At 39.1% G+C, this 26,758-nt stretch overlaps 1 protein-coding gene across 2 annotated transcripts; it reads left to right on the top strand.

Moving 5' to 3' along the window:
* Positions 1–664: 664 nt before the first annotated feature.
* Rab14 (RAB14, member RAS oncogene family) lies at positions 665–26,758 on the top strand. 2 transcript variants are annotated; one of them, XM_004662754.2, is made up of 8 exons: positions 665–934; positions 11,702–11,760; positions 12,900–12,953; positions 14,913–15,090; positions 17,239–17,305; positions 22,691–22,778; positions 23,099–23,129; positions 24,017–26,758. In XM_004662754.2, exons 2-8 carry the CDS (start codon positions 11,709–11,711, stop codon positions 24,192–24,194), a joined length of 648 nt encoding a protein of 215 aa, XP_004662811.1. In that variant the 5' UTR covers positions 665–934; positions 11,702–11,708; the 3' UTR covers positions 24,195–26,758. The 2 variants fall into 2 exon arrangements, with proteins under 2 accessions (XP_004662811.1, XP_044989123.1); XM_045133188.1 differs by lacking the exons at positions 665–934; positions 11,702–11,760; positions 12,900–12,953 and adding an exon at positions 14,099–14,117.

The raw sequence follows: 26,758 nt of genomic DNA on the forward strand, positions 1-26,758 counted from the left end.
AACACCCTAGGCCTAAGAAGAAAGTCAAAACATCAAGGTCTGCAACATGTCGTCTTAACTTGGTGTTGACAATGGGGATCAAGTTGTGAAAATGTCAGTTCCTTCTTGTCAAAGATGTTCCTGGTAAAGCAAAGTTAGAAGAGACAGGTGAAACACAAGGCCTGTACAAGTGGGTTGGTAAATGTGAGCCAAAATTCCACTACCTGATAAAATGGGGAGATGTCTCAGGTTGTTGGCTTGTGCCCTGCTATGAACGGGTCAATGCATTTATGTTGGATGAATGCAGTAAATGCGTGTATGACCCAGTGGCCGGTATAAGGACATGGTGTAGTAAGACGTACTCGCCCGCATTAAAAACTGTGAAACTCTCCAGAAGCCACATCCCTAGTCATCCCAGACCCAGACGCAGTACACCACACTCCAAGCGAACCTGCGCAGTGACTTCCTCCCGAAAGGCGAGGACACGCGACTGCTCTTGCGCACAGCATTTTCCCCGCCCCTCCAGGCGCGAGGGCCAATGGAGCGAGCTCAGAGGCTGTGCTTCGAGTCCGGAGGGAAGGACTGGGGAAGGGGCGTGGCCATCAGGTCAGCCTCCGCCTCCCTCTTCCGGGCTCGGCCGGCTGCGCGCGCATCCTCCCCCCTTCTTTTGTGGTCCGGCCCATTGCGAGGGTGACAGGAAACCCTGTGCAGGGAGCGCCGCCATCTTGGACCAGCCCGAGGAAGATCCTGAGGGAGCCGCCGAAGCAGTCACTGCTGCCGCCGCTACCGTCGTCCGAGCGTCTGCAACTCTTGAGGCCGTCCGCCTCCCTGCCGGGGCCTCGGCCGACCCGTGTCCCCGCCCCCCACCCACGTCCCGCGACGTCCGCACTCCTCTTCCTCGTCCTGACGCCCCCCTCCCGCCCGGAAAGCTGCCCAGCCACCAGCAACCCCCCAGGTAAGCCGGGCCTTCCGCAGCGTCCGTGCGGCCCGCGGCCTTCCGCGCTTCCGAGGGCCGGGGAGTGGCACGGCGGCGGGCCGGCTTCAGGCCCGGGCAGGCCGCGGCGGAGCCCCGAGGGGCGCCGGCCTGTCTTGTCAGCACTCGGCGTGCCCCGCCGCCCCGGGCCTCCCGGCGCGCTTCCCCCCGACCCCCGAGGAGGGCCGCGAAAGGGCGTGTGCCCAACCCGGCCTGCGGGGCTCCTCTGTCGCCGCCTGGGCCCGACCACCCACCCCCCGCCGTGCTAACCCACGCGTGCCGCGACGTCGTACCACCCACGAGCCCCAGACGTGGCATGCCCACCCCGCAGGGCCGCATCTGGCCCGCACTACAAAGGGCTGGGCAGCACCTCCGCGCTTGCCGGCGTCTTGGGCTGGCTCCGGTGCCCTTGTCGTCGTGGGCCAGTCTTGTCTGTAGTTCCCGGCTGCCGGCAGGGTTGTGTGGGGCTGATGGTGAAGGCGCTGGGTTTGCTGAGTCCCCTGTAAACGCCCCGTTTGGACACCCTGTAAAGCCTGGAACTTGCCTAGCGTCTAGAAATAATGAGGAAGGAAAAAGAAGTTAGGGCGTTTTTAGAATTTAAGAAGATGGGCAGGAGGGGGTTGCTACGGTTTGCACTCTACTGTGTGCCAGGTGCCTAAACACATCTTACTGAGAGGTATCCTGAGTTTTCCCCATTTTATAAAGGGAGGGGAAAACTGAGGCTTGACGTTGTGAGGTAACTGACGAGGGTACGTACAAACTGTCTTCTCCTCCACCCTTGCTCATATATTCTATACGACACTCAGAGTACACACGGCTGTTGAAAAACTTTCAGGCGCGCTGGGGGAGATGGCTAGGCCCTTAAGGCACTTGTTTAAACTTTAAAGCGTACAGGCAACTTAATTCCTTTCCCCCCTCTGTTTGCATTAGATGTCATCTGTTTACCCTTTTGTGATCCAAAGTCCATTGTATTTGCTGCTACACTGTCATATTCTCATTTTCACAACCTCGGGTGATGGTGGTGTAGAAGTTCCACTTTATAGGTGAAGAAAGATGCTTTCCTTGTACCCTTACAAAGCCCAAATTTAAACTCTTGCAAAGTTTACTGCTCATATTGCTATCCTAAATACCTTTTACTTAAATGCCGTTGTTAAGGTCATACTTAACCTTGCAACAGTCCAGCTTCCTTCACTCTTCTCCCCATCCTTCTAACAGTTTTCCTTGGGAGTTTGGTTTGGAAGAGTTTTGGTTATGCTTAGAGGCATGTAGGTTGGTGGGTTAAGGTTTTGGAGTCATTTTTTCCTTCCCGTTTTTTTTTCGAGGTAGGGTCTTGCTCTAGCTTAGAGGGACCTGAAATTCATTATATAGTCTCAGGGTGGCCTCGAACTCACTGTTAGCCTCCTACTTCTGCTTCCTGAGTGCTGGGATTAAAGTTGTGGGCCATCACTCCCAGCTTTTTAAAAAATACTTTTATTTATTTGAGAGAGAAAGACAGTATGGGCGCCACCAGGGCCTCCCACCGCAAATGAACCCTAGATATACGCTCCCCTTAAGTGTATTTGGCTTTATGTGGATACTGAGGAATTGGATGCTTGAGGTGGGGGCGGGGGGTGGGTCAGGCTTTGCAATCAAGAGCCTTGAACACCCCTGAGCCATCTCTCCAGCCCTGTTTTGGAGTTTTGTTGCCTTGGATTGCCACTCTAGTACTGCTACTTCCTAGTTATTTGATTGACCTTTCCCAAATTATCTAATCTCAGACTCTGTCTTGTGATTTTGCTAGGCATTAATGGGTGTTTAGTATCTGTTGAATCAACAAAAGCAGCATGTCTTTGGAGAGCCTTAATCCTAGCTCTCCATTTAGTATATATCCATGAGTATATACCTCCTGATCTGTTTCCCTTATGTGTACAATGAGTTTTTAGGGTTAGAGATTGTTCATAAAGTAGCTGGATCGCAGTTAGAATAACAGTGTAAAACCTACTACTAAAAGCTACTGAAAATTGCTTGGTATTAGGCTATGTTTCAAAGGCTGCTTTTCATTTTTTTCATGTTAAATTTCATAATTGTTAAATACCTGAACTTTCCAACAGAATCTAGAGTGTTCCTACCACTGATTTATTTTTATTTTTATTTCCTGGGGGGAAGGGATGGGCACTCGAGGGCTTCCAGCCACTGCAAGCGAACTTCAGATGCTTGCACCACCTTGTGCATCTGGCTTATGTGGATCCTGGGGAATCAAACCTGGGTCCTTTGGTTTTGCAAGCAAGCATCTTAAATGCTAAGCCATCCCCTCCAGCCCTCTACCCCTGATTTTTATAAGTAGTAAATATATTAGCATAGTTTTAGTAAGATGTATAAGATAAAATGTAAAAACGAGAGTTATTGAGAGTGGTTAACATTTTTTAAAGCCTGAAACATTTTTTGAACACTTGAAAGAGAATGAATAAATATGAGAATGAGAGTGAATGGGTGCACCAGGGCCTCCTGCCACTGTAAACCAACTCCAGAGGCATGTACCACTTTGTGCATTTGACTTTACGTGGGTACTAGGGTATTAAACCCAGGTAGTCAAGACTTTACAAACCAACCTTTTAAGTGCTAAGCCATCTCTCCAGTCTCCCCCAGCTTTCTTTTTTTTTAATTTTTTAAAAATTTTTATTTATTTATTTATTTTATTTGAGAGCGACAGACACAGAAAGACAGATAGAGGGAGAGAGAGAGAATGGGTGCGCCAGGGCTTCCAGCCTCTGCAAACGAACTCCAGACGCGTGCGCCCCTTGTGCATCTGCCTAACGTGGGACCTGGGGAACCCAGGCTCGAACTGGGGTCCTTAGGCTTCACAGGCAAGCACTTAACCACTAAGCCATCTCTCCAGCCCTTTTTTTTTTTTTTTTAAATAATTATCATCATCAAAACCCTAGCTCAGAGGTTTTTGCTTAGTATAGATTCAAATATTTTCATCTTGGAATCACAAAAGCAGTTGTGACTTGTCTCCAGTGTTGCTAACAAAACATGTAAAGCAAAACAAAAACTAAACCATGAGGATAAGGCTTCAGATGATCAGCAATATTTAGTGGGTTGTTTTTTCCCTGTTTTGAAACAGTTATGTATAGTGATCTAAGGAATAGCAATATAACTGTGGATGACATAGTATATAAATAAATACAGTAAGGAGTTAAACTATAAAAACATTGAGATAATGTCCTCTATTACTGAGTATATTTAAAAAAAATTTTTTTTTGTTCATTTTTTATTTATTTACTTGAGAGCAACAGACAGAGAGAAAGACAGATAGAGGGAGAGAGAGAGAATGGGCGCACCAGGGCTTCTAGCCTCTGCAAACGAACTCCAGACGCGTGCGCCCCCTTGTGCATCTGGCTAACGTGGGACCTGGGGAACCGAGCCTTGAACCGGGGTCCTTAGGCTTCACAGGCAAGCGCTTAACCGCTAAGCCATCTCTCCAGCCCATGAGTATATTTTTTATTTGATTTTGAGTTCAATCCCATAATTGGTTTAGTATGGTGTCTTTCATCTTACCAGTAAGAATAGAAATAATGTTGGAAATGTTAAGGCTTTTTTTCTTTCTTGGCTATTCTTTAGCCTGTTTATGTGTTAAAATGATATGTAAAAGTGCTTTTAAAAACATTTATCAGGGTCGGAGAGAGGGCTTTACAGTTAAGGCTCTTGCCTGCAAAGCCAAAGGACATTCCCCAGGACCCACATAAGCCAGATGGACAAGGTGGCACGTGTCTGGAGTTCGTTTGCAGCTGTTAGAGGGCCTGGCATGCCCATTCTCGTTCTATCTGGCTCTTTGACTGTCTCTTAAATTAAGTAAAATTTATTAGTCCTTTATCTTCTGTATGTTGTGTATTTTGGAACATACTACCCAATGGATATAGTACATGCTCATTATAAGGTAGCTCAGAGATTTATAAAATTAATTTTCCTTTTTTTTTTTTCTCTTTTTTTTTCCTCTGCCTTTTCTACTCCCAGCCTGTTTCTTACGATTTGGTGTATATTCTTCCATATTTTGTGCATAGAGAGTTTTGAGTGTATGTGTGTTTAACATGGAAATGATGCGTTTTTGTTTCACTTGGAAAATCATGCATATATTTCTCCATCAGCAGGTATAGATAAAACTTATTAAAACCATGCATATTGTTTTATATGCACTTGTACCTGTAGTGTTACAGGCAGAAGATTTTTTTTTTTTTTTTTGGTAGGCTACTTCTGAGTAGATTTCCAGGCCAAAGAATGATTTGGGTTGTTTGCAGTGCTGAGAATTGAATTCATTCATTTTTAAAATGCTTAAGTATGCTAATAACTTTCTCAATGTGGCTTTTCAGAATTCTCCAAGCGATGTGTATGAAAGTGTCTACTTTTACATCTATACCTGTGTGTTTTAAAACTAGTCATATGTGCTTATATAAGTTTATTTGGGAAGGGATCTAATTTAGTAAATGGAGACCATATTGTTGTTTTTAGCACAATGGTTAGTACTTAGTACATGTTTAGTAACCATTTAGATAGATATAAATGTATTGACCCAGAAATATTGTCCATAATTTCATTGAGTGAAAACTCTGTTGCATATTTTATGCATTGTTATAACCCATCTCTAAATATATTTCTCTGCTTTATAGAGGTGTGTTTTGTATTCATAATGTAAAGTTGACAATTTCTTTGTGAAAGCAGTATTAGTATGCTGAGTATTTACAAGAAGCCACTTGAGAACATAGCACAATTAATAGTGCTTATGTATGTAGTAAATAAACATTTCTCTTGACAGCCCTGAAGTGTATCTGTCTATGTTTGTACACTTGAGCTCTCTGGAGGGTGAAAATTATAGTCTTTGGAATTAAGCCTCTTGGTTCAAGTTCTGAATCTGCCCTTGACTAACTTGGTAACACTGGTCAGAAGCGTGAATTTCTTTAAATCTTGGTTTTTGCCTAAGGATAATGATGGCTTAACAGAGTTGTAAGAATCAGGATTTAGAGAGTGTAGGGGAAAGTAATATGGATCATCACATGAGTGATTCTCAAATGTTAGTCCTTCCCTTAGAAACTGCTTTGTTAATTAAAATATTATAAATTATTATTGGTATTATTGTTATTTGTATCTACATTTTTTTAAAGTTAGAGTATACTCAGAAATTACTTAATACTTCCTTTTTTCAAACAATATTTTAGGGCTAGAGAGATGGTTTAGCAGGTAAGGTGCTTGTCTTTGAAGCCTCAGGACTCATGTTTGACTCTCCAGATCCCACATAAGCCAGACACAGAAGGTGACACAAACACACAAGGTCGCATATGTGCACATGTCTGGAGTTCAGTTGCAGTGGCTGGAGGCCCTAGACACCAATTCTTTCTCCCTCTCTCTCATAAAAAATACCAAAAAAAAAAACCAAAAAAAACCCCAAACAAACATTTATTTGCAAGCAGAGAAAGATGATGGATGAAAGAAAGAGAATGGGTGCACCAGGGCTTCTTGCTACTGCAAATTAATTCCAGATGCATATATCACTTTGTGTATCTGACTACCTGGGAACTGGGTAATTGGACCCAGGCCACTAGGCTTTGCAAGCAAGCACCTTTAACCACTGTGCCATCTCTCCAGCCTATACTTAATAGTTCTTACTCAGAGTGTTAAATTAGAACCCAGTGAGTGAAAGGTCTGTGTCCTAAAGCATCACTACGAAGCCTTGTGATACATCTTATAATCACGTGGAGAAGGCAGACTATTGAAGTGTTTGAGGTGAATCCTTGCAGTCAAAGTAGTACTAGATTGAGTATAGACTTGTCCATTTACATGCTGTGATCTGAGCGTATTATTTACATGTTGAGTCTATTTCCTCATGTGTAAAATGAGGATAATAGTAGCTATCTTATAAGGATAACAGTAAAGATGAAGTCACACATTAGCTTTTTAGTATATTGTTTGGTCCAATAAATGGAAACTGTAAAAATTGTGTTTGTTACCAGTTTACAAATTGAGTTGTACACAATATTGCCAAGCTGTTTTGCTTTTAATTAGATTGTAGTATTGAGTAGATTAGTGTTTTCAGAGTGAACTAGACCAAGATTTCTTACCTCCCTCCCCTTTGATTTTGAGTTCTCATAGAAAATTTGCCTTTAAATATCAAGGGGAAAAGTTTTTTTCTCCTTCCAGAGGTAGATAGACCTTATTGGTATGTTTCATGTTCGAGAAATGAGGTTGAGGGAAGGTGCTTACCTGCAAAGCCTAAGGATTTGAGTTTGGTATTCTAGTACACATGTAAAGCCAAATGCGTTAAGTGACACATGCATCTGAAGTTTTGTTTGTAGTGGCGGGAAGCCCTGGCACACCCATACTCTCTCTCTGTCTGCCTTTCTCTTTGTTAATATTGAGCACAGCTAAAAGGGACTTCTTGAATATAGCTCTTCTTCTGTGAATACATAATTTTGATAGAATTATTTCTTTAAAATATGTATTTATTTAAACCTACCATTTCCTTTTTTTTTTTTTCTTTTTGGTCTTTCAAGGTAGGGTCTTGCTGTAGCCCAGGCTGACCTGGAATTAGTCTCAGGCTTCAGTTTACAGGGATCTTCCTATTGCCTCAGCCTCCTGAGTGCTGGGATTAAAGGCATACACTACCACGCCCAAGTTTGTTTCTTTTTTTAGGATAAGACACATGTTTTTGCCTGATTTGTCTATAGAAATTATTGCTTGGCTATTTATCTTCTATTTCTGCTTTTGGAATTATATGATATGTGAGAAGACACACACATATCCACACACACTCTATGGGTGCACCAGGGCCTCTTGCCACTGCAAATGATCTACATGCACCACTTTATGCATCTGGCTTTACATGGGTACTAGAAATTTGAACCCAGGCCAACAGGCTTTGCAAGCAAGTGCCTTTAACTGCTGAGCCATTTTCCCAATCCCATGGGTTTTAATTTTTGCAATTTAAAAAAAACAAGCTGAAAATTTTTGTGGTGAGGTAGAATCAAAGTACTAGCATTCATTCTGAAATAGTAATTGTTTGGAAATAGTTTATATTAATGCTTCTAATTTGAGAACATTTAAAAATTCATTATTTTAATAGATAATTAGTGAATTTTACCTAATAACTAGCAGGTACATAACTAGTACAACTAGAATTGAATAACAGTTTTCTGATTACTCTGTAGAGTGTTTGGAGTTGAATTTGGGACTTTTTAAAGGCCCTGATTTTTTGTGTGCTGAGTTAAAGTCAGGACCTTGTACTTGCTAAGCATATACTCTACCACTGAGAACAACTGCAGGCCCTATAATGTTAACCTAACAAAATAGAAGGAAGTAATGTATGGGCATTTTAGTTAGAATAGTGAAAGAAAATAGGAAAGTCAAGGGAAGAGCACAAGAGAAATAGTAATTCAACTAAATGATTGCATCTGAAAATGGAGTTTTAGGAATTAAAAATTAACTAGAAGGAATGAGTACTCTTTTCATGTAGAAAAGAAGTCAGTGGAGCTGGAGAGATGGCTCAGCAGTTAAAAAAAGGCACTTGCTTGCAAAACCTGCTGCCAACACATGCATCTGGCATTCTTTTGCAATGGGTAGAGACCCTGGCATGTACATATGCATGCACAAATAAGAAAAAGTAAATGCAGGTTAATAATTCAGTAATCTTGAAAAAATTGTTAATCTGTATGTCTTTGCCCTTATATTTTAATATCTGGCTCAGAGATCTGGTCAATAATAGTTTGACCTTGAGATCAAGTATATTTTAGGTTTTGAGCCCTAGTAGCATCTCAAAAGAGGCAAAAGTTATGTTCACAATCACAGTAATTCTTTTAAAAAAATTTATTGACAACGTCCATAATTATAGATAATAAACTATGATAGATAATTCCTTCCCTTTACAAATCCACTCTCCTAACCCCTCCCCCTCTCAGTTAGTCTCTTTTTTATTTTAATGTCATCATCTTTTCCTCCTATTATGAGGGTCCTGTGTAGGTAGTACTGGGCACTGCAAGGTCATGGATATCTAGGCTATTTTGAATCACTGTAACTTTAACTAGAAAAACTCTGGAAAGAACTGGTTAGGGAGTGTTCTTTGATGTCAAAGACTGGTTATAAATGTGTTACAACATGCTGAGATGGATTGGGGAGCAAGGTGGCAACTTGCAAAGACTATACTATGTGAAATGATTATTTAACAATTTACTGTAATTAAGAATTAACTTCTCCTTAATGACACATTACAGGTGTGTGTGTGTGTGTGTGTGTGTGTGTGTGTGTGTGTGTTTCAGAGTAGTGTCTCATTCTAGCCCAGGCTGACCTGGAACTCTGTAGCTCTTGATCCTTCTCCTTCTCCTTCCCCAGTGCTGGGATTAAAGGCATGTGCTAACATGCCTGGCCAGATGTTCTTGCAAGCTAAATTGCATAGAAATTTTAGTTAAAAATACCAAATACCTGGCTGTGTAATGTAATATTGACCATTATTTTGCAAGCCAAGTTAAAATGCTGTAAGCCCCCAAATTTCAAACTATTTAATCTTGCTATATATAGTTTTTTATAGTTTTTGTCTTTCCTTAAGCTGCAAATTGATGAGAATTGACTTACCAGAAGTTACACTGCTGTTAGAATTTCTCTCTCTAGCACCTAGTACAGTGTCTAACCAACATTCAAGATAACTCACATGAATTATATGGAGAGTTTTTTTTTTTATTGTTGTTGACCCAGGGGTGTCTTTGTATTACCCAAGATATCCACGGTCTCCTGGATTGCCCTGCCTCAGTCTCCTAGGAATCTTGGATTGTAGGTCTATGCCAGTGTGCCCAACAAATTTTAAGTTGTTCAAAAGTAGAGAAATTAGAATTCTTCAGGTTAAGTATCTGACATGTAAGGAATGGGCTGTGATCTCACAAAATCTTTTTTAAATACTTATTTTAAAGTATTTTATTATTTATTTATTTGACAGAGAAAGAGGGGGAGAGAATGGGTGCGCCAGGGCCTACAGCCATTGCAAATGAACTCCAGATGCATGTGCCCCCTTGTGCATTTGGCTAACATGGGTCCTGGGGAATCGAACTTGGGTCCTTTGGCTTTGCAGGCCAAAAAAATATATATTTCTTTTAATACATAAACTTCTTTACATTTTATAGGCATAGGTACAATTTTATAGCACTGCACAATTCCTAGGATAGTATACAGAAGGCTCTCCAATGTATTTTTTTTCTATTTTTTTCAAGGTAGGGTCTCACTCTAGTCCAGGCTGACCTGGTCTCATTCTGTAATCCTAGGTTATCCTCTTACTTCTGCCTCCCAGTTGCTGGGATTAAAGGCATGTACCACCATGCCTGGCTCCCCCCCCCTTTTTTTTTTTAATTTATTTGGGTTTTTGAGGTAGGGGTTGTCTCTAGCCCAGGCTGACCTGGAATTCACTATAGTCTCAGGGTGGCCTTAAACTTACAGCGATCCTGTTACCTCTGCCTCCAGAGTGCTGGGATTAAAGGTGAGTGTCACCAAAACTGGCCCTTTTAGTGTATTTTTGTTTATTTATTTGAGAGCAACAGACAGACAGAAAGAGGCAGATAGATAGAGAATGGGCGCACCGGTGCCTCCAGCCACTGCAAATGAACTCCAGATGCATGCGCCCCCTTGTGCATCTGGCTTAGGTGGGACCTGGGGAATTGAGCCTTGAACCGGGATCCTTAGGCTTCACAGGCAAGTGCTTAATCACTAAGCCATCTCTCCAGCCCTCTTTCAATGTATTTTTAATAATCAAGTTGTATATTAGGTTGAGCCATAGAGCTGCTCTCTTATTAAAAATAAAGCTTTCGGAACAACAATTTCATGTGGTTCAGTCTAATTTTTAAAATCAGTTTGATTTGGAAATCATGTTTGCTCTTTAGATCTCTGTTAGGTATGGATTTAAAGGGCTGGAGAGATGGCTTAGTGGTTAAGGCACTTTCCTACAAAGCCTGAGGACCCAGGTTTGACTTCTGAGAACTCAACGTAATTCAGATGCATATGGTGAAACATGCATCTGGAGTTCATTAGCAGTGGCTAAAGGCCATGATGTGCCTATTCAATCTGCCTCTTTTTCTTGCTCTCAAATAAATAAATAAAATATTTAAAAAATTAAAGGTAGAGGATAAAAAATTATTTTGAGTTTATGTTAGTATACCAATCAGAGTTCAGAACAAGTAGACAGATCATAACTAACTTGACCAGTTAAGAGGGAAGGTGATCTTAAAAAAGAAGAAACTAAGCCGGGCGTGGTGGCGCACGCCTTTAATCCCAGCACTCGGGAGGCAGAGGTAGGAGGATCACCATGAGTTCAAGGCCACCCTGAGACTACATAGTGAATTCCAGGTCAGCCTGGACTAGAGTGAGACCCTACCTCGAAAACCAAAAACAAAAAAAAAAAAAAGAAGAAGAAGAAACTGATATAATAATGTTTAGCTTAAATTTATAAACATTTCTTCTTACAAATTTCCAGAGTAACATTTGATTTTGAGTGACAATACTGAAGTTGTTTGGAACATCTGCTTTCTGATACTTCTTGGATAGCACATGAGCATATTAAAGCAACATTCATTCAACAGATTTTGATTTGATCAGCTTGGGAAATGAATTTTACCGATGTACCATACCCACTGTTTTGTTTTTATAGTCATTGTGCTTTGTTTTATATATATGTGCATGTATGTCATCACAATACACATATCTTTTGATATCTTCTTTCTGAAGTAACACGATTTTCTTTGTTTTTAGTGCCACCATGGCAACTGCACCGTACAACTATTCTTACATCTTTAAGTATATTATTATTGGTAAGTTTGCTTAATTTACAGTCTTATCGCCCAAAGAAGGTTAACATGAAACATTGATATGCTCATACTTTGAACATGACTCCAGAAGAATTTAATGATTTTTCTAACTTCAGAACTCTTGCTAAGAATAAATGTACCTTTTACATTGAGGCCCTGGATCCTTCTGTAGAAGTATTGGGTATTAGCGAAGTGATCTTGATTGTTCTTCATGGCTAGCAACAAGCATGCTAATATTGCACATGTGATTAATTTCCTATGCTGAAATATTTGAAAAATAGGAAAGCTTTAAGGTCTTCCCTGAATTCCAAAATTTGGTAGAGAATGAGTCAGAATCAATTGTGGGATATGCATAAAATGGTGTTTCCCCCATACATTTCAAGGAGATTTTGCTCAAATTAAGTCAGTGTTGCTTATCTATGCATAATTGTAACAAGTGAAGGGCTGAGACTGTAGATCAATAGTAGAGCTCTTGCCTACTATGCAAAGCCCTGAATTTGAACCCCAGCACTGGAAAATAAAAAAACTTACAAAAAAGCAAATTCCCATAAATAATAAATAAATAAATACAATAAATAAAAGCCTACTTGCGTTTCAGTGAATTCTTTGCATTAGAACAGTCTTTGCTCCAATATTGAGTTGATGTAACTTCATAATACCTTTGTCAGTGTTTGCAATTACTGTAATATAGCCAGAGAGGACATCTATTAGAAGTTCTTTTATAGAATTCTACAAGAATATGAGGTAGATTGGGAAACCTAGTGAATCAAGCAAGCTTCTAAATGTTAATGCATTTGTGTTTGCTACATGGCTACCTCATTTGTTACTCTAGATCAAGGGAGCCAGGCACACTTGAAACACTTCAAATGAAAAAGTACCATTACAATAATTTTTCTGTTACAAAGCACTTTCTAGTTGGTGCCTATTTATTAGACATTGTAATTTGTAGCCAGATTTTATCACTACTATAGGTTAGGAATGGTTCCATTATAAAGGAGGGGAATAGTAAGTTTTTAAGTGTCATAGAAACTTGTGATAGAATATGGTAAAATGTAGCAGTCATTGTGTATGATTATAAGAATGTAAAGGTGAGGATGTAATTGCTGTGTGAAACTTACTTATGTTTTTTTTTTTTTAAACAGGGGATATGGGGGTAGGAAAATCTTGCTTGCTTCATCAATTTACAGAAAAAAAATGTAAGTTCAATATGTGAGGTAACATGTTAGCTGTCTTTATTGCTACATTTCTACTTCATAGAAAATGTCATTTTCTGTGTACTTCATGCATGTATATATAACTTGTTTCCATATTTGCTCTTAGGTCTTTAAGTACTGTGATTTTTTTAATATAGGTGTAGATAAAAAGGAATATCATTATCAGCATGTTGGTTGATTTTTTAAAAATATTTATTTATTTATTTATTTATTTATTTTTACCTGCCCCCTGCCCCGAGGTAGGGTCTCACTGTAGCCCAGGGTGACCTGGAATTCACTGTCTATTCTCAGGGTGGCCTTGAACTCATGGCAATCCTAACTCTGCCTCCCAAGTGTTGGGATTAAAGGTGTGTGCCACCATGCCTGGCTTATATTTTTATTTATTTGAGAGACAGGAGAGATAGAAGAAAAGAGAATGGCCAGGGCCTCTCAAGACTGTGTTGCAAATTCAATGACCCTCTCTTTGCTGCATTTCTTATACTCCATAATACTAGGTGGGATGCCAATTTGTTAATCCAGCGGGGGAATAAAGCAGACTTTGAAGAACAGGACACTCCTTGAGCATTCAGACCCCTTCAAAAGAGTCAGATGTATGTGATACTTTGCACATCTGGCTTTATGTAGATACTAGAGAATCAAACCTGGGCCAGCAGGCTTTGCAAAGAGCCACCTCCTCAGCTCTATATTTTTGTTGATTTTTATATATGACATAGGATCTAATTCACTTGATTTCTTTTTTTATATTTATTTATTAGCAAGGGAGGGAAGCGGAATATATGGGCATGCTAGGGCCTCTTGCCACTGCACATGAACTCTAGATGCATGTGCTACCCTTTGCATCTGGCTTTACATGGGTGTTGGGGAATTGAACCTAGGTCAGCTGACATTGCAAGCAAGTGCCTTTAACTGCTGAGTTACCGCTCCAGCCCTTGTTTTGATTTCTTGATGGTTAAACATGAAGTTTAATTTTTAATTTACAGAATGTCAAGTTTAAATCTTTTAATTGACTATCTTATAGGACATTTTGCTGCATATATTATTTGTTAGCTATAATTAGTATACTTGAAATATTTAAGATGGAATTCTTTCTGCCTTTATGACCAGTTGATCAAGATTCAGAGTACAGCTCTTGTCTTGGGTTATAGGGTAAGGGACTATTTTGTTATAATTGATATACTAAATATAGTTGTAATTGTTTCTATATAGTTTAAGTTACTTCTGTGGCATTTTTGTGCTGCTTACTCCATAGTGTTTTCCTGTTACATTTTGAGGAGGGTCTGTTGGTCTGTGTCCTTGCATGAGAGTATAGTGAACTTGGGTGGTTTTAAATGGCCTAATTATAAGGACTAATATACTTGTCCTATTGGCTTAGGCGTTTATGACTTTGTCATACAAATATGTATCAAATGTAATGATTTTCTCTGAGACATTGATAATACAGTGTCCTAAGAATATTGATCTGTTACAGGTAATGATTGTCAGAAGGCTAAATTTAGTACACTGTTTGTATTGTAGTGATTACTAAAAGTCTTACTTTGTACTTAGCAGATTTTTTTAAGTATAGAGGTCAGCAACTGTCCAGTTACCCATGTCTGCTTGTTTTGAGTTAAAAAAATTATTGAAACATAACCAGACCTATTTTACATATTCTCTGTGCTTACATACTTTAGAAGCAAATTTAAGTAAATGACAAAGACCATTTGGCCTATAAAACTCATTACTTACTATTTGCTTCTTTCTAGGAATTTGCTGACCCTCTAGTCAGTCACGTTTCTCTTGGCTTCCTGTAAGCTTTTGATAGGATTTTTTCCCTAGTGATAGTTGCTTTATAGCCTATAATATTAATCATTTTGTTATTCAGTGAGGTTTTTTTTTTTCCCCCTTTCTGGTCTTTGAAGTTTTCTCAAAGTTGGCATATTGTTTTTTACCCCTCTCTCATAGTTATGGCTGATTGTCCTCACACAATTGGTGTTGAATTTGGAACAAGAATAATTGAAGTTAGTGGTCAAAAAATCAAACTGCAGATTTGGGATACTGCAGGACAGGAGCGATTTAGAGCTGTTACACGAAGCTACTACAGAGGAGCTGCGGGTGCACTTATGGTGTATGATATCACTAGGTAAGAGGTTGATGGCTGTTCATCCTTCATGCTTTGGCATTGTGGTTTCTTTATTGAATTAACCTTTCTTTTTGATTGGATGGCTGTAAATGAACTTATTTGGATTTTATGTTTCTACTCTTCAGTTATTAGTTATTCAATACATTGATTTTATGATTATTGAAAAATGATAGTAGGTGAAACTAACAGAATAGAATCTGAAAATGAAATGCAGTATTGAAAAATGATGTTATATGAAGTTTTGTTTTTCACTTTAGTAGAAGGCAAGCAAGATTTGAGGAGTTACTATATTCGTTTTCCAATGTTAAAATTTAGACCTGGAAACAAGGCCAAGCAAAGATTTAAATTATAAGAGTGCAAAGTTAGTATAAACTACTTCTGATAGCAAGGGACTTGATTTGTAATCCAACATTAACTGTCTTTTCAAGGCCAATTTTTATTCTGTATAGTTAGCTTACTCTGAATTATTTAGCTGGGTTTGATCATGCATGCCTGTAATTTCAGCTCTTGGAAAGCAGAGGCAGGAAGATGATGAGTTTGAAATCAGGCTAAATATTCCTGTCAAAAGAAAGAAGGTGGAAGCTGGGCGTGGTGGCGCACGCCTTTAATCCCAGCACTCGGGAGGCAGAGGTAGGAGGATTGCCGTGAGTTCGAGGCCACCCTGAAACTACATAGTGAATTCCAGGTCAGCCTGAACTGGAGTGAGACCCTACCTTGAAACGCAAAGTAAAAAAAAAAAAGAAGGAAGGAAGGAAGGTTGGGGGGAGAGGGGCAGGGAGGATACGAAAGATAGGGTAGGGAGGGAACAAAGAGAAATTTTTAAGAAGAATAATTATGTGCCAGTTTGTGTGACTCTTGATTTTAATTGAAAATTGTAGTTTGAGGGGAGATGCAAAAATTTGGTTATCCATTTTAGTACTATTTTGTCTCTCTCTTACAATTGACAATTAGGGTGATTTCAGATAGTGTTAATTTTGACTCCAAATTGGCAAATTTGCTTCAGAATCTTCTGTTCTTTGCTTGCATATTGGCCTGCTTATGTGATTATGTATTTAATTGTAAACTATTTACTTCTGATGTCATTAGCATAGTTGATGGACATTGTGATACTTAAAAATGAGTTTTGGGGGCTAGAGAGATGGCTCAGAGGTTAAGGTGCTTTAATTTGTAAAGCCTAACAACCCTGGTTCAGTTCCCTAGTACCCACAGAAAGCCAGATGCACAGTGGTGCATAGATCTGGAGTTTGTTTGTGGTGGCTAAAGGCTCTGGTGTGCCCATTCTCTTTGCCTCTCTTCTATCTCTCTTTGTTTATAAAGAAAAAATATTTTGAGTTTTGAGCCATATATACTGTCACATGCTTATGATCCAGGACCTCAGAGGATTGAGAGGTACAGAGTTAGAATTAGGATACATGGGAGGTTGAAGCAGCCTGGACTGCATAGTGAGAACCTGACTTAAAAAATTAGTTTGGGGCTGGAGAGATGGCTTAGCAGATAAGCACTTGCCTGTGAAGCATAAGGACCCAGATTTGAGGCTCAATTCCTGGGGAATCAAACCTTGATCAGGGGTCTTTCAGCTTCACAGGCAAGCACTTAACTGCTAAGCCATCTCTCCAGCCCATAAAATATTTTTTTAAAAAATTAGTTTGGCCAGGTGTGGTGGCACATGCCTTTAATCCCAGTACTGGGGGTGGGGGTTGGGATAAAGTAGGATTGCTATGAGTTCAAGGCCAGCCTGAGACTACACAGTCAATTTCTGGTCAGCCTGGGTTATAGTGAGATCCTACCTTTAAAAAATGATTTTTTGACTAGAGTTTTGAAAATTATGTTGGTTTTATTTCTCAGCCAGTTTTCAGCATATCTGTCTAATCAAAGTGGAATTATACTTAGGATCTATTTATTAAAGCATGCATTGTATGTATGTGCATATTTGTATGTTTGTATTTTGGGTACAGGGTTTCACTGTGTAGCCTAGGAGGATCTAGAACTCATTTATATCATGGTGTTCTCAAATGTAAGGTCTTTCTGCCTCAGCCTTCTAATTGCTGGGATCATAAACATGCAGCATGTCATAACCTGGCTGTTTTATTCTATTTTAAATATATATTGAAGTTTTTTTTTTCTTGTGTGTCAATTGTATTTTTACAGAAGAAGTACATATAACCACTTAAGCAGCTGGTTGACAGATGCAAGGAATCTCACCAACCCAAATACTGTAAGTTAAATGAGTCTTACAATGGAAATTTTAAGATAAGCCATTTACTGTTGAGATTGTTATGTATTATGGATGAGAAATTAGTTAATTAAAAACTTTAGTTTTTTAATAGCTCTAGTTGCTCCAGACTTTTTATTTTACTCATGGTTTTTGTTATGTTTATGGTCTTAAAAAAAAAAAAAAGAATGGAGCCGGGCGTGGAGCCAGCACTCAGGAGGCAGAGGTAGGAGTTCAAGGCTACCCTGAGATTACCTAGTGAATTCTAGGTTGGCCCAAGCTAGAGTGAGACCCTACCTTGAAAAAAAAAGAAGAAGAAAGGTATGAATGTGGCAGTGATCTCATGTGAAGGGGAAACTGTAATGTGAAATTATTATTTTAAAGGGTATCAGTATTGGATTTGTGAAATATTACCATTGAAGGAAGTTGGGTAAAACATAGAAGGAAGCTTTTTAATTCCTTATAATTGTATGAGAATCTATAATTATCTCAATAAAATATTAATTTACAATAAATATTCTACATGTTTTAAAAAATTAAAAAAAATTTTTGAGAGAGAAAAAGAGAATGGGTATGCCAGGGCCTTTAGCCTCTGAATGGACTCCAGGTGCATGCACCCCCTTGTGTGCATGTGTGACATTACCTGCTTGCCTCACTGTGCATTTGGCTTATGTGGGACCTGGAGATTCTAACATGAATTCTTAGGATTTGCAGGCAAGCACCTTAACCACTAAGCTATCTGTCCAGCCTAGAAATAATTTCTTAAATCATCCCAAGAGGGTATTTGTTGAGCTTTTCAAGGCTAGCCACTATGCTGGACTCTGGAGCACACAAAGTTAAATGTGTCTTTGGTCCTCAAGAGCTTTTAGTGTAGTGGAGAGAGACTACAGGTGTACAGGTATTGATACTGCACACTGAAAAATGTCCTAAAAACAGAGTGATGGTGTAGTGCTGGTGAGCAGGATGATCAGGGCTGTCTGTAGGAACCAGCCTTATCGACAGCTGGAGTGTGAGCTGGGACTTGAATAAGGCTTCATTAGATACTGTGGAGGGTGTTCCTAGAATAATGAGAGGGAAACTAGTGAACCATAGAACAAGGTCTGTGTCTCACTTAGCTTTATACTTCTAGCACCTAGCAGAGGTCTGACTCAGTAAGTATATAACCGGTGATAAGATTAGCTTTTATCAGAAAATAGCACTTTAATCATAATTGAAAGTCATTTAACATTGTGGGCCTCTTCTGCTAGGTTTGGTGCCTGGAACTTTTCTTTCCATTATCATATTAAATCCACTGCTGGTGGACATACAGCCTGTAGATGAATGTCACAGTAGCTTTTGTTTTTGCAATAGCCAAAACCAAAACAGTCCAGCTATGGACAGGTAAATAGTGAAGCAGTCTTGGTACGTATATGCTATGGAGTACTACTCAGCCACACACAAGATGAATGATTGATATAGGCCATAATTTAGATGGATTTCATGGGGGGTATGTGGAGTTTATAAAAAGCCTCAAGAGTTTACAAACTGTATGAATCCATTTATAATGTATTTCAGATGACAAAGGTATAGAGTGATGAACAACAATTGAGTGATGGGGTGGTGGGTAGAGTGATGATGTGACTGTAAAAGAGAGTAACATGAAGCAGTTCGTTTGTAGTGATGGGATAGTTCAGTGTCCTGACTGGTGATGAAAGTCTGTACTTGTGATAACGTTGCATAGAACTACATATACACATAGTCTCATATATAAGGGCATTTGAAAACTGGGGGTCATGCAGAATTATATCAGTTTTCTAGGTTTGAGGGTACTATAGCTACTATTGGGGGAGCTTGGTGAATGGTACACAATACCACACTTATTTTTTGCTGTATTTATGTAGTTATTTCAAGTAAAATGCTAAAAACAAAATAAACTCATATTCTTTTGAAACTCCTTTTTCCTTGTGTGTGTGTGAGATGTGGAGATGCATGTGTGTGTTCCCTTGTGGTGTCTCACATGCTTGTCTGCCATGGCCCAAATGGAATGTCAGGCATCTTGCTCCATTGCTTTCTGCCTGATCTTGTTTCGAGCAGAGTCTTTTTAATGATTCTGGAGCTTGCAGAGCTCCCACAGTTCTTGTGTCTCTGCTTCCCTGTAGGACTAGGGTTATAGGCACTTGCCATGCCCAGCTGTTTATATGTGGGATCTGGTGATTTGAACTCTGGTGGTCTCAGACCCCTTCAGGGCCTCATGTTTGTATAGGAAGAGCACTTAACTGCTGAGCCATCTCTCCAACTCAAAAATCTTAGTTGGTAGTGACACACACCTTTAATTCCAGAACTCGGGAGGCAGAGGTAGGAGCATCACCATGAGTTTGAGGCCACCATGAGACTACATAGTAAATTCCAGGTCAGCCTAGGCTAGGGCGAACGAAACCTTACCTCAAAAAACCAAAAAAAAAAAAAAAAAAAAATCTTTTGAGGCCTAGCTCAAATAATATTTTCTATGACATTGCCTTTAGTTTCTAATGAGTTTAGGTATTTTTCTCAGTTTTGTTTGTGTTTGTTGATAGCATACCACTTTGTCTCTTCTTTCAGGGAAATGGTAAATCCAGTTTAGACATCATATGGAATTGGGAGAGTACTTTTTTGTGGGGTAGTGGTGAATGTTTGGGCATTTATGCTAGGGCTTTGTGCCTGCTAGGCAAATGGTCTACTACCTAGCCTGCCCTCCTGCCCAGAGGGCCTTATATCTTTTTTTTTTTTTTTTTTTTTTTTTAATTCTTCCAAAGTAGGGTCTCATTCTAGCCGACACTGAACTGGATTTCACTGTGTTGTGTCGTCTCAGGGTGGCCTTGAACCCATGGCAATCCTCCTACTTCTGCTTCCCAAGCGCTAGGATTAAAGGCATGTGCCACCATGCCTGGCCCCATATTTCTTGTTTTGAGTACCTCCTTTACCTTATACCAGGTCGTTATGACTTTATCCAACTTGATACTTAAAAAAGATTTTTTTGGGGGGGTGGTTTTCCAGAGGATCTCACTCTAGTCCAGGCTGCCCTAGAAGTTCCAGGCTGTTCTCAAACTCACAGTGATCCTCCTATCTCTGCCCCCCCAAGTGCTGGGATTAAAGGCATGTGATATAATGCCTAACTTTAAAAAATTGATTTTTTTTTTTTTTTTTTTTGAGGTAGGGTCTCACACTAACCCAGGCTGACCTGGAATTCACTGTGTAGTCTCAGGGTGGCCTCAAACTCTCAGCCATCCTCCTACCTTTGCCTCCTCAGTGCTGGGATTAAAGGCATGTACTACCATGCCTGGCTTGATTTCTTTCTTTCTTCCTTTTTTTTGGGGGGGGAGGGTAGGGTCTCACTCTGGCCCAGGCTGACCAGGAACTTACTCTGTAGTTCCATGCTGGCCTCAAACACAGTGATCTTCCTACTTCTGCCTCTCCAGTGCTGGGATTAAAGGTGTATACCACCATGCCTGGCTGAATTTTGTTTGTTTTATTGAGGTAGGATTTCACTCTAGTCCAGGCTAACCTGGAATTCATATGTAGTCTAAGGGTGTCCTTAAACTCATGGTGATCCTCCTACCTCTGCCTCCTGAGTGCTGGGATTAAAGGCATATGCCACCACATCCGGCCCTGGCCAATTTAAAAGATATTTCATTTTATTCATTTATTAAAGAGGCAGGTAGAGAGAGAATGGGCATGCTAGGGCCTCTAGCCACTGCAAACAGACTTCAGACACATGTGCCACCTTGTGCATCTGGCTTATGTGGGTCCTGGGGAATTGAACCTGGGTCCTTAGGCTTTGCAAGCAAATACCTTAACCACTAAGCCATCTCTCCAGCCCCAGGCTGATTTTTTTTAAGTGTCAGTATTTTATTTAAATGTCAATATATGAGCATCATTTTCCCTTTTCAGTTGACACACACTTTTAAAGAATGCTCCCTTTTGTTGTACTAGTTAACTAATGTCATTGTGAAAGATTTACACTCAGACCAAAATAATTATGTAGCTCAGTGAAGTAAATAAGTTTTGAAAGTTGGAAGAGCCAGGTACTATAATTTTATATAAAAGTACAAATAATTTTTTAAAAATATGGGCTAGAGAGATGGCTCAGTAGTTAAGGTGCTTGCTTGCAAAGCCTAAGGACCTGATGATTTCAGTTCTTCAGTGCCTGTGTAACAAACACCAGATGTACAAGGTGGCACTTGCATCTGGAGTTTGTTTGCAGTGGCTAGAGGCCCTGGCGTACCTATTATGCTGTATACTCTATTAGCTTCTTTCTCATAAATAAATAAATAAATTAATTAATTAAAAAAATGATGGGAGCTTGGTACTAGTTGAAACTGTCCATTCTTAAGGTATCCATAAATGGTTGGAAGAAGCAGAGAGAGATGGTGTCCAAAATAAGTTGTGTGTAGGTAGGTAGAAATGATTTATCCATATTCCTTTCCTTGTCCCAAGTGAAGGTCAAAAACCTTGTGGTGTTTGCTAAGGTTGCCTATTTAAAAAAATAAAAATTTTACAGAGCTGCCTTTAACTCTGACATAACTCTGTTTGCTTAGATGACTCCAAAGTGGACATAGTAATGTGACATTTTATCCAATATTTGAACTTTATACACCTCCTACACCCTCCAGCTTTGTCCCACATACACACAAACATTGGTGATCATTGTTACATACAACTATACACCTCCACAGGAATAGTGCAGAGTAGGATGGTATTTGTAGATCATGGTTTAGGCTGTTGGTTGGTTTAGGCTGTTTGTTAGTTCTAAATGTTCTGCTACCACTGACTGTCTTTGACAAAGCCTTTTGGTTTGCATGATTTGCATTTTTAAGATAGGTAATCTACCTGTGGCCTTTAGGGAGTGAACTATTAATGGTTTTTAAGCTTCCTGAGGGTCCCAGAAACTTCAATCTGGTAAAAGCCATCTTCCCCAGGGAGTGTCCTTGCTTTTGTATTTTCAATTAATTACAAGGCATTCATAGATCTTTCATTAGTCCTATTCAGATAAACCATTTTTTGGCCTAGACCCAGGAACAAAGTAAACAAGATATGGCTTGTGGGCTATGACTCATAGCTTGTTGAAAGACTTGAAAACTAAGCATGTTTTTGTATTTTTAAAGGTTTGTAAAAACAAAAAAGCAACAAAAATAATGTGCCACAGAGACCATATAGGGACTGTGTAAATCTGAGAAACATACCTTCTGTACTGGTCAACCTGTGGCCTAACTGAATGCCAAGACCCTTCTTAGGACTCCTTTTTTGATTCTGTAGTTCCATGATAATTGTTAGTATATATTTTGGGCTGGAATTTTTTTGTCAAGATTTTTGTATTTCAGAACTTGAATGTTTGGTTTATTTTAAGATATCTTTCTTTTGTTCACAAATTAGGTAATAATTCTCATAGGAAATAAAGCAGATTTGGAGGCACAGAGAGATGTTACATATGAAGAAGCCAAGCAGTTTGCTGAAGAGAATGGTGGGTTTCTTTTAAGACTTAATGATCACTCTTAGGAGAATTTCAAGGAAAGATGGGATTTTGATCTTTCAGGTTATTTTATAACGTTTTAAAAGGGAGACTGCTCAAGAACAAAAAAAGTTGTTTCTGTGATACATACCAGAAACATAACATTACTTAATGATAAGCATAAAGATGCCTTATATCTCAGAATCACATACTCTTTCATGAACTACTATGATAAGACTACTGCCAGCTAATAAAAACTTGATGTTGTGGAAGGGAATGCTCTTGTGAGTTAGTTTGAAATATCCTAATTACACTCTGAACTTTATTTTTAGGCTTGTTGTTCCTTGAAGCAAGTGCAAAAACGTAAGTATACATTCAGGTTTGAAAGTAGAACCATATATGTTGTATGTATAGACAGTGGCATGTATATTGTATACATGTATAATGGTTATGGTAGGAAAATCTTACTGCAAACATCTTTTCCTATTTCACACTTCAAAGTAATGTGATTTTTGTTACTTAAAGGATTGTACCTCAATTATACCCACTGATATAACCCAGCTTAATAAATAAAACTGCTTACATTTCAAAAGTGTTTGACTTCCACAATCAGGTTGAGTTTGGCATCTTAGACTCAAAATGTGATCAGCGTGTATCTAAGGCTTGTGATCACCTTATAAAACATAATCACATCTGAACAGAAGCACAGTGAACATTTCCTTCTCTTTTTCTATTTCCATCATTGAACTGTAGTGCTCCCAGTCATAGTTCTTCATGTTTTAGATCCCAGATCCCTGCGAATGGCACAGGGAGGGCAACCTGTCTTTGTTTAGACTTACTCGCTATCACATGATTAAAAAAGAGCACAGTTCCTACCTGGTTGATTAGACAGTGGTACAAAGCTTGATAATCCTGTTCAAATTTGCATTTGGAGAGATTTCATTTGTTTGGAGAACCCTCTGTGTTGTCTCTAAAATGGCCTATCAGCTGTTATATAGTGTTAACAGCACTTTAATGACAACACAGTATAGAGTTTTTAGAAGCAGCTCTTAATACTTGTGTGCGTTCCACCGAAAACATCTTCCCATGTTGTTCTCTTAGCTCAGCCTTCTGGTAATTTCTTATTAGATGACAGTGGCTAAGTTGAAAACATGGTAGTTGACTAGAAGGTTAGCAAAAGATTAGTGTGTAATGTCTTGTATTTTCTAGAAAGCTGTGGTTCGTAAATAAAGTTGTTGATTGTCTCTTAGGGGAGAGAACGTAGAAGATGCTTTTCTTGAGGCTGCCAAGAAAATCTATCAGAACATTCAGGATGGAAGCCTGGATCTGAATGCTGCTGAGTCTGGTGTACAACACAAACCTTCAGCCCCACAGGGAGGACGGCTAACCAGTGAACCCCAGCCCCAAAGAGAAGGCTGTGGTTGCTAGTGACCTCTTTGCTCTGGCTCTCATTTGACCTTTCACCTCTGTCTGTTGGAAGCAGTACTTTTTACTGCCTCATTGTCTTCTGTACATCTTACTGGGTTTAATTAAAAAAAAAACAACAAAAAGCAACTCTTGTAAAAACAGTTTAACACAATACTAAACTGCTAAACAACTAGATGTAATCAGGTTATCAAAAGCAAGTAGAGTAATAAATCTCTCCTGCATGGTGAATCTAGACTTCTTCCCCCCTTGATTGTCTTTGTGATAGGTATGTCACCAATATATTTGATTTAAACTGAGCACTGATGCTGGACTTGATTTTTATCTTCCCTTTTAGCAAGGCTTTGTTTCATTATACGGTTTAAATTTGGTCTCTTCAGTCTTTCTCCCCATCTTTAAAACTGTTCAAGTATGTCTGTGTAACCAGTAAGCTCATTGCTGTAGAATGACTTCTGATGGTAGAGAGGGGCTGTAGCTACTTTGTTTTGTTTCTGTTGGGTAAGTTCCCTGTTGTAGGGGTGGCATTTTTCTTGATGAGGTTTGCTTCTTTCTTAGCCTTGCACAGAAAAATATCCATTCTCTTTTCTCTTATGCTTAATAGCTTTATCTTTTTTTATACCATTTTATCCTTTTCTCTTTAACAGAAAGTAAATATGTATAAAATTTGAAGGAATCGAACTAACAATACCTTCTGTGTATATTATTTTAATGAAGAAAATAAATTGATTACTGGCATTGGAACAGTATAAAATACCAGTTTGTACAGTGTGACCTACATGTGACCATGTTACTCTTCCACTTCATGCAAGAAAATAAGACACAACTGCAGTTCACAAGTAGACTGGCTCCACTCCTTGCAGCAGCGTGTGGGACATGCTGGAAAGAGCTGGTGTCAGTGGATTAACACTAGCAGATTCTATTCCATCTGTACACGGAGGCTTACCTGCTGATTCTCTAATTGTTTGTGCAATCAACAATGTGCTAACCTGCTTTTCTTTTTGTAAACATTTTTGTGTTACAGGCTGCATTCTTGCCTTACTGTATAGAAAAAGGAACAAGGCTGGGTTTATTATTGCACATTTTAAGCTTTTATACCTTTATCTTGGAATAGTCAACTTCTGAACCAGATAGCCAGAACCGCAGGTCTGCTGTTAAGGGATTTTAAATTGTGCATTTTTTACACTACAATGAAATAATTTAATATTATCCCTTACATTTATAGTATGAGGGAATATTTTATGTCATGTTGGCATAAATTGTCTTGTGAAAGGGAAAGTGTTTCTAATGGCATTTAGTGTTGTGCTGACACAACATAAGTTACTACTTTGCACTGGGTGGTCTGGCTCCTGAAACTTGAGTTCTTCACTTCTGTTGATTGATTTCTAGCTGTTTATGGTGGCCAGGAATTGAGAAAGTTATTTGAAGTCAAGTGTAGGATAGGTAAGCCTGAGCATATTATATTAATGCACTCAGTTTAAATGTTGTGTTTAAAATACACATTTTTAAATCCCGCTTTACAGACACTCATGTAAAATGACATCTTTCTGGGTAATAAACATAAACGTGATAGTTCCAGAGCATTGTATAGTCAATGTTATATAAAATCCCAAACTGGAATGTGCAGAAAATAGGATTTGGTTTATTTGTGGACTCATCTTTTTGTCTTTGTTTAACTGAAAAGAAATTCTGGTGTAGATTGGTTTGTTCTGTTAAAGATTTACAGTGATTCATTTTGCTTACACTGCTGCATCATAAGGGATTTGCCCAGGGACCATGACCTGCTGGTGTGTGTATATATTTTCAAAAACAAAATAAGCCACCCATTGGGATATAAGGTAGCAATCACAAACTAAGGACTGCAGCTTGTTTAGGTGCAATACCCTGATTCCCAAAGTTAGTTACAGTGGGTCTTATTGTTTTTGTGACAGAAGGATTTATTCAGACTGCTGTACTCATTTGATGTAACAAAATGCTATTAATCTAAATATTTGTAAATAAAGTACCTGTATCTAGATTAATTTGAAGTTGCTTGCATTATTTTCTGACCTAGAATAACTTTTCTTCAGATGAATAATTATTGATATAAATGTTAACGTTTATTGCAGAACTGCTTATTTTGAAGGTCTATGTATGTAGCATACAAAACCACATCACTAGTTGAGTTAGTTTAATTCTTGTATTTGCATCAACCTTGTAGTATGTTTTCAGTCAGCCATTTGAGGTCAGCATATTTGGTGGCTAATAAGTGTTCTCCTTTAACTGTACTTGGGGCCAAAAATCTATTATTTGCAAGTGTAACCCCTGTAATAAATTTGGATGCTTGAAAACCAGTAAATTGTCAAATTGTAACATCTGTGCCAGAGGCAGTAACTTCACAATGAAATTCTTTCAATTTCTCACCCAGGAGGACTTACTGCTTGTGCAGTCACCTGTTACTGATTGCCTTGCACCACCAAGGAAGGTGTGTAACAGTAACTGGTGTTCAAGTACTATTTATGCATTAGACCTTCCAGTACAATGCTCAAGCAAAACGTTTTTCATGAATAATAAAGTGTTTGATGCAGTAA

This window comes from Jaculus jaculus, chromosome 1 (assembly GCF_020740685.1).
Source record: "Jaculus jaculus isolate mJacJac1 chromosome 1, mJacJac1.mat.Y.cur, whole genome shotgun sequence".
Lineage (NCBI taxonomy): Eukaryota > Metazoa > Chordata > Mammalia > Rodentia > Dipodidae > Jaculus > Jaculus jaculus.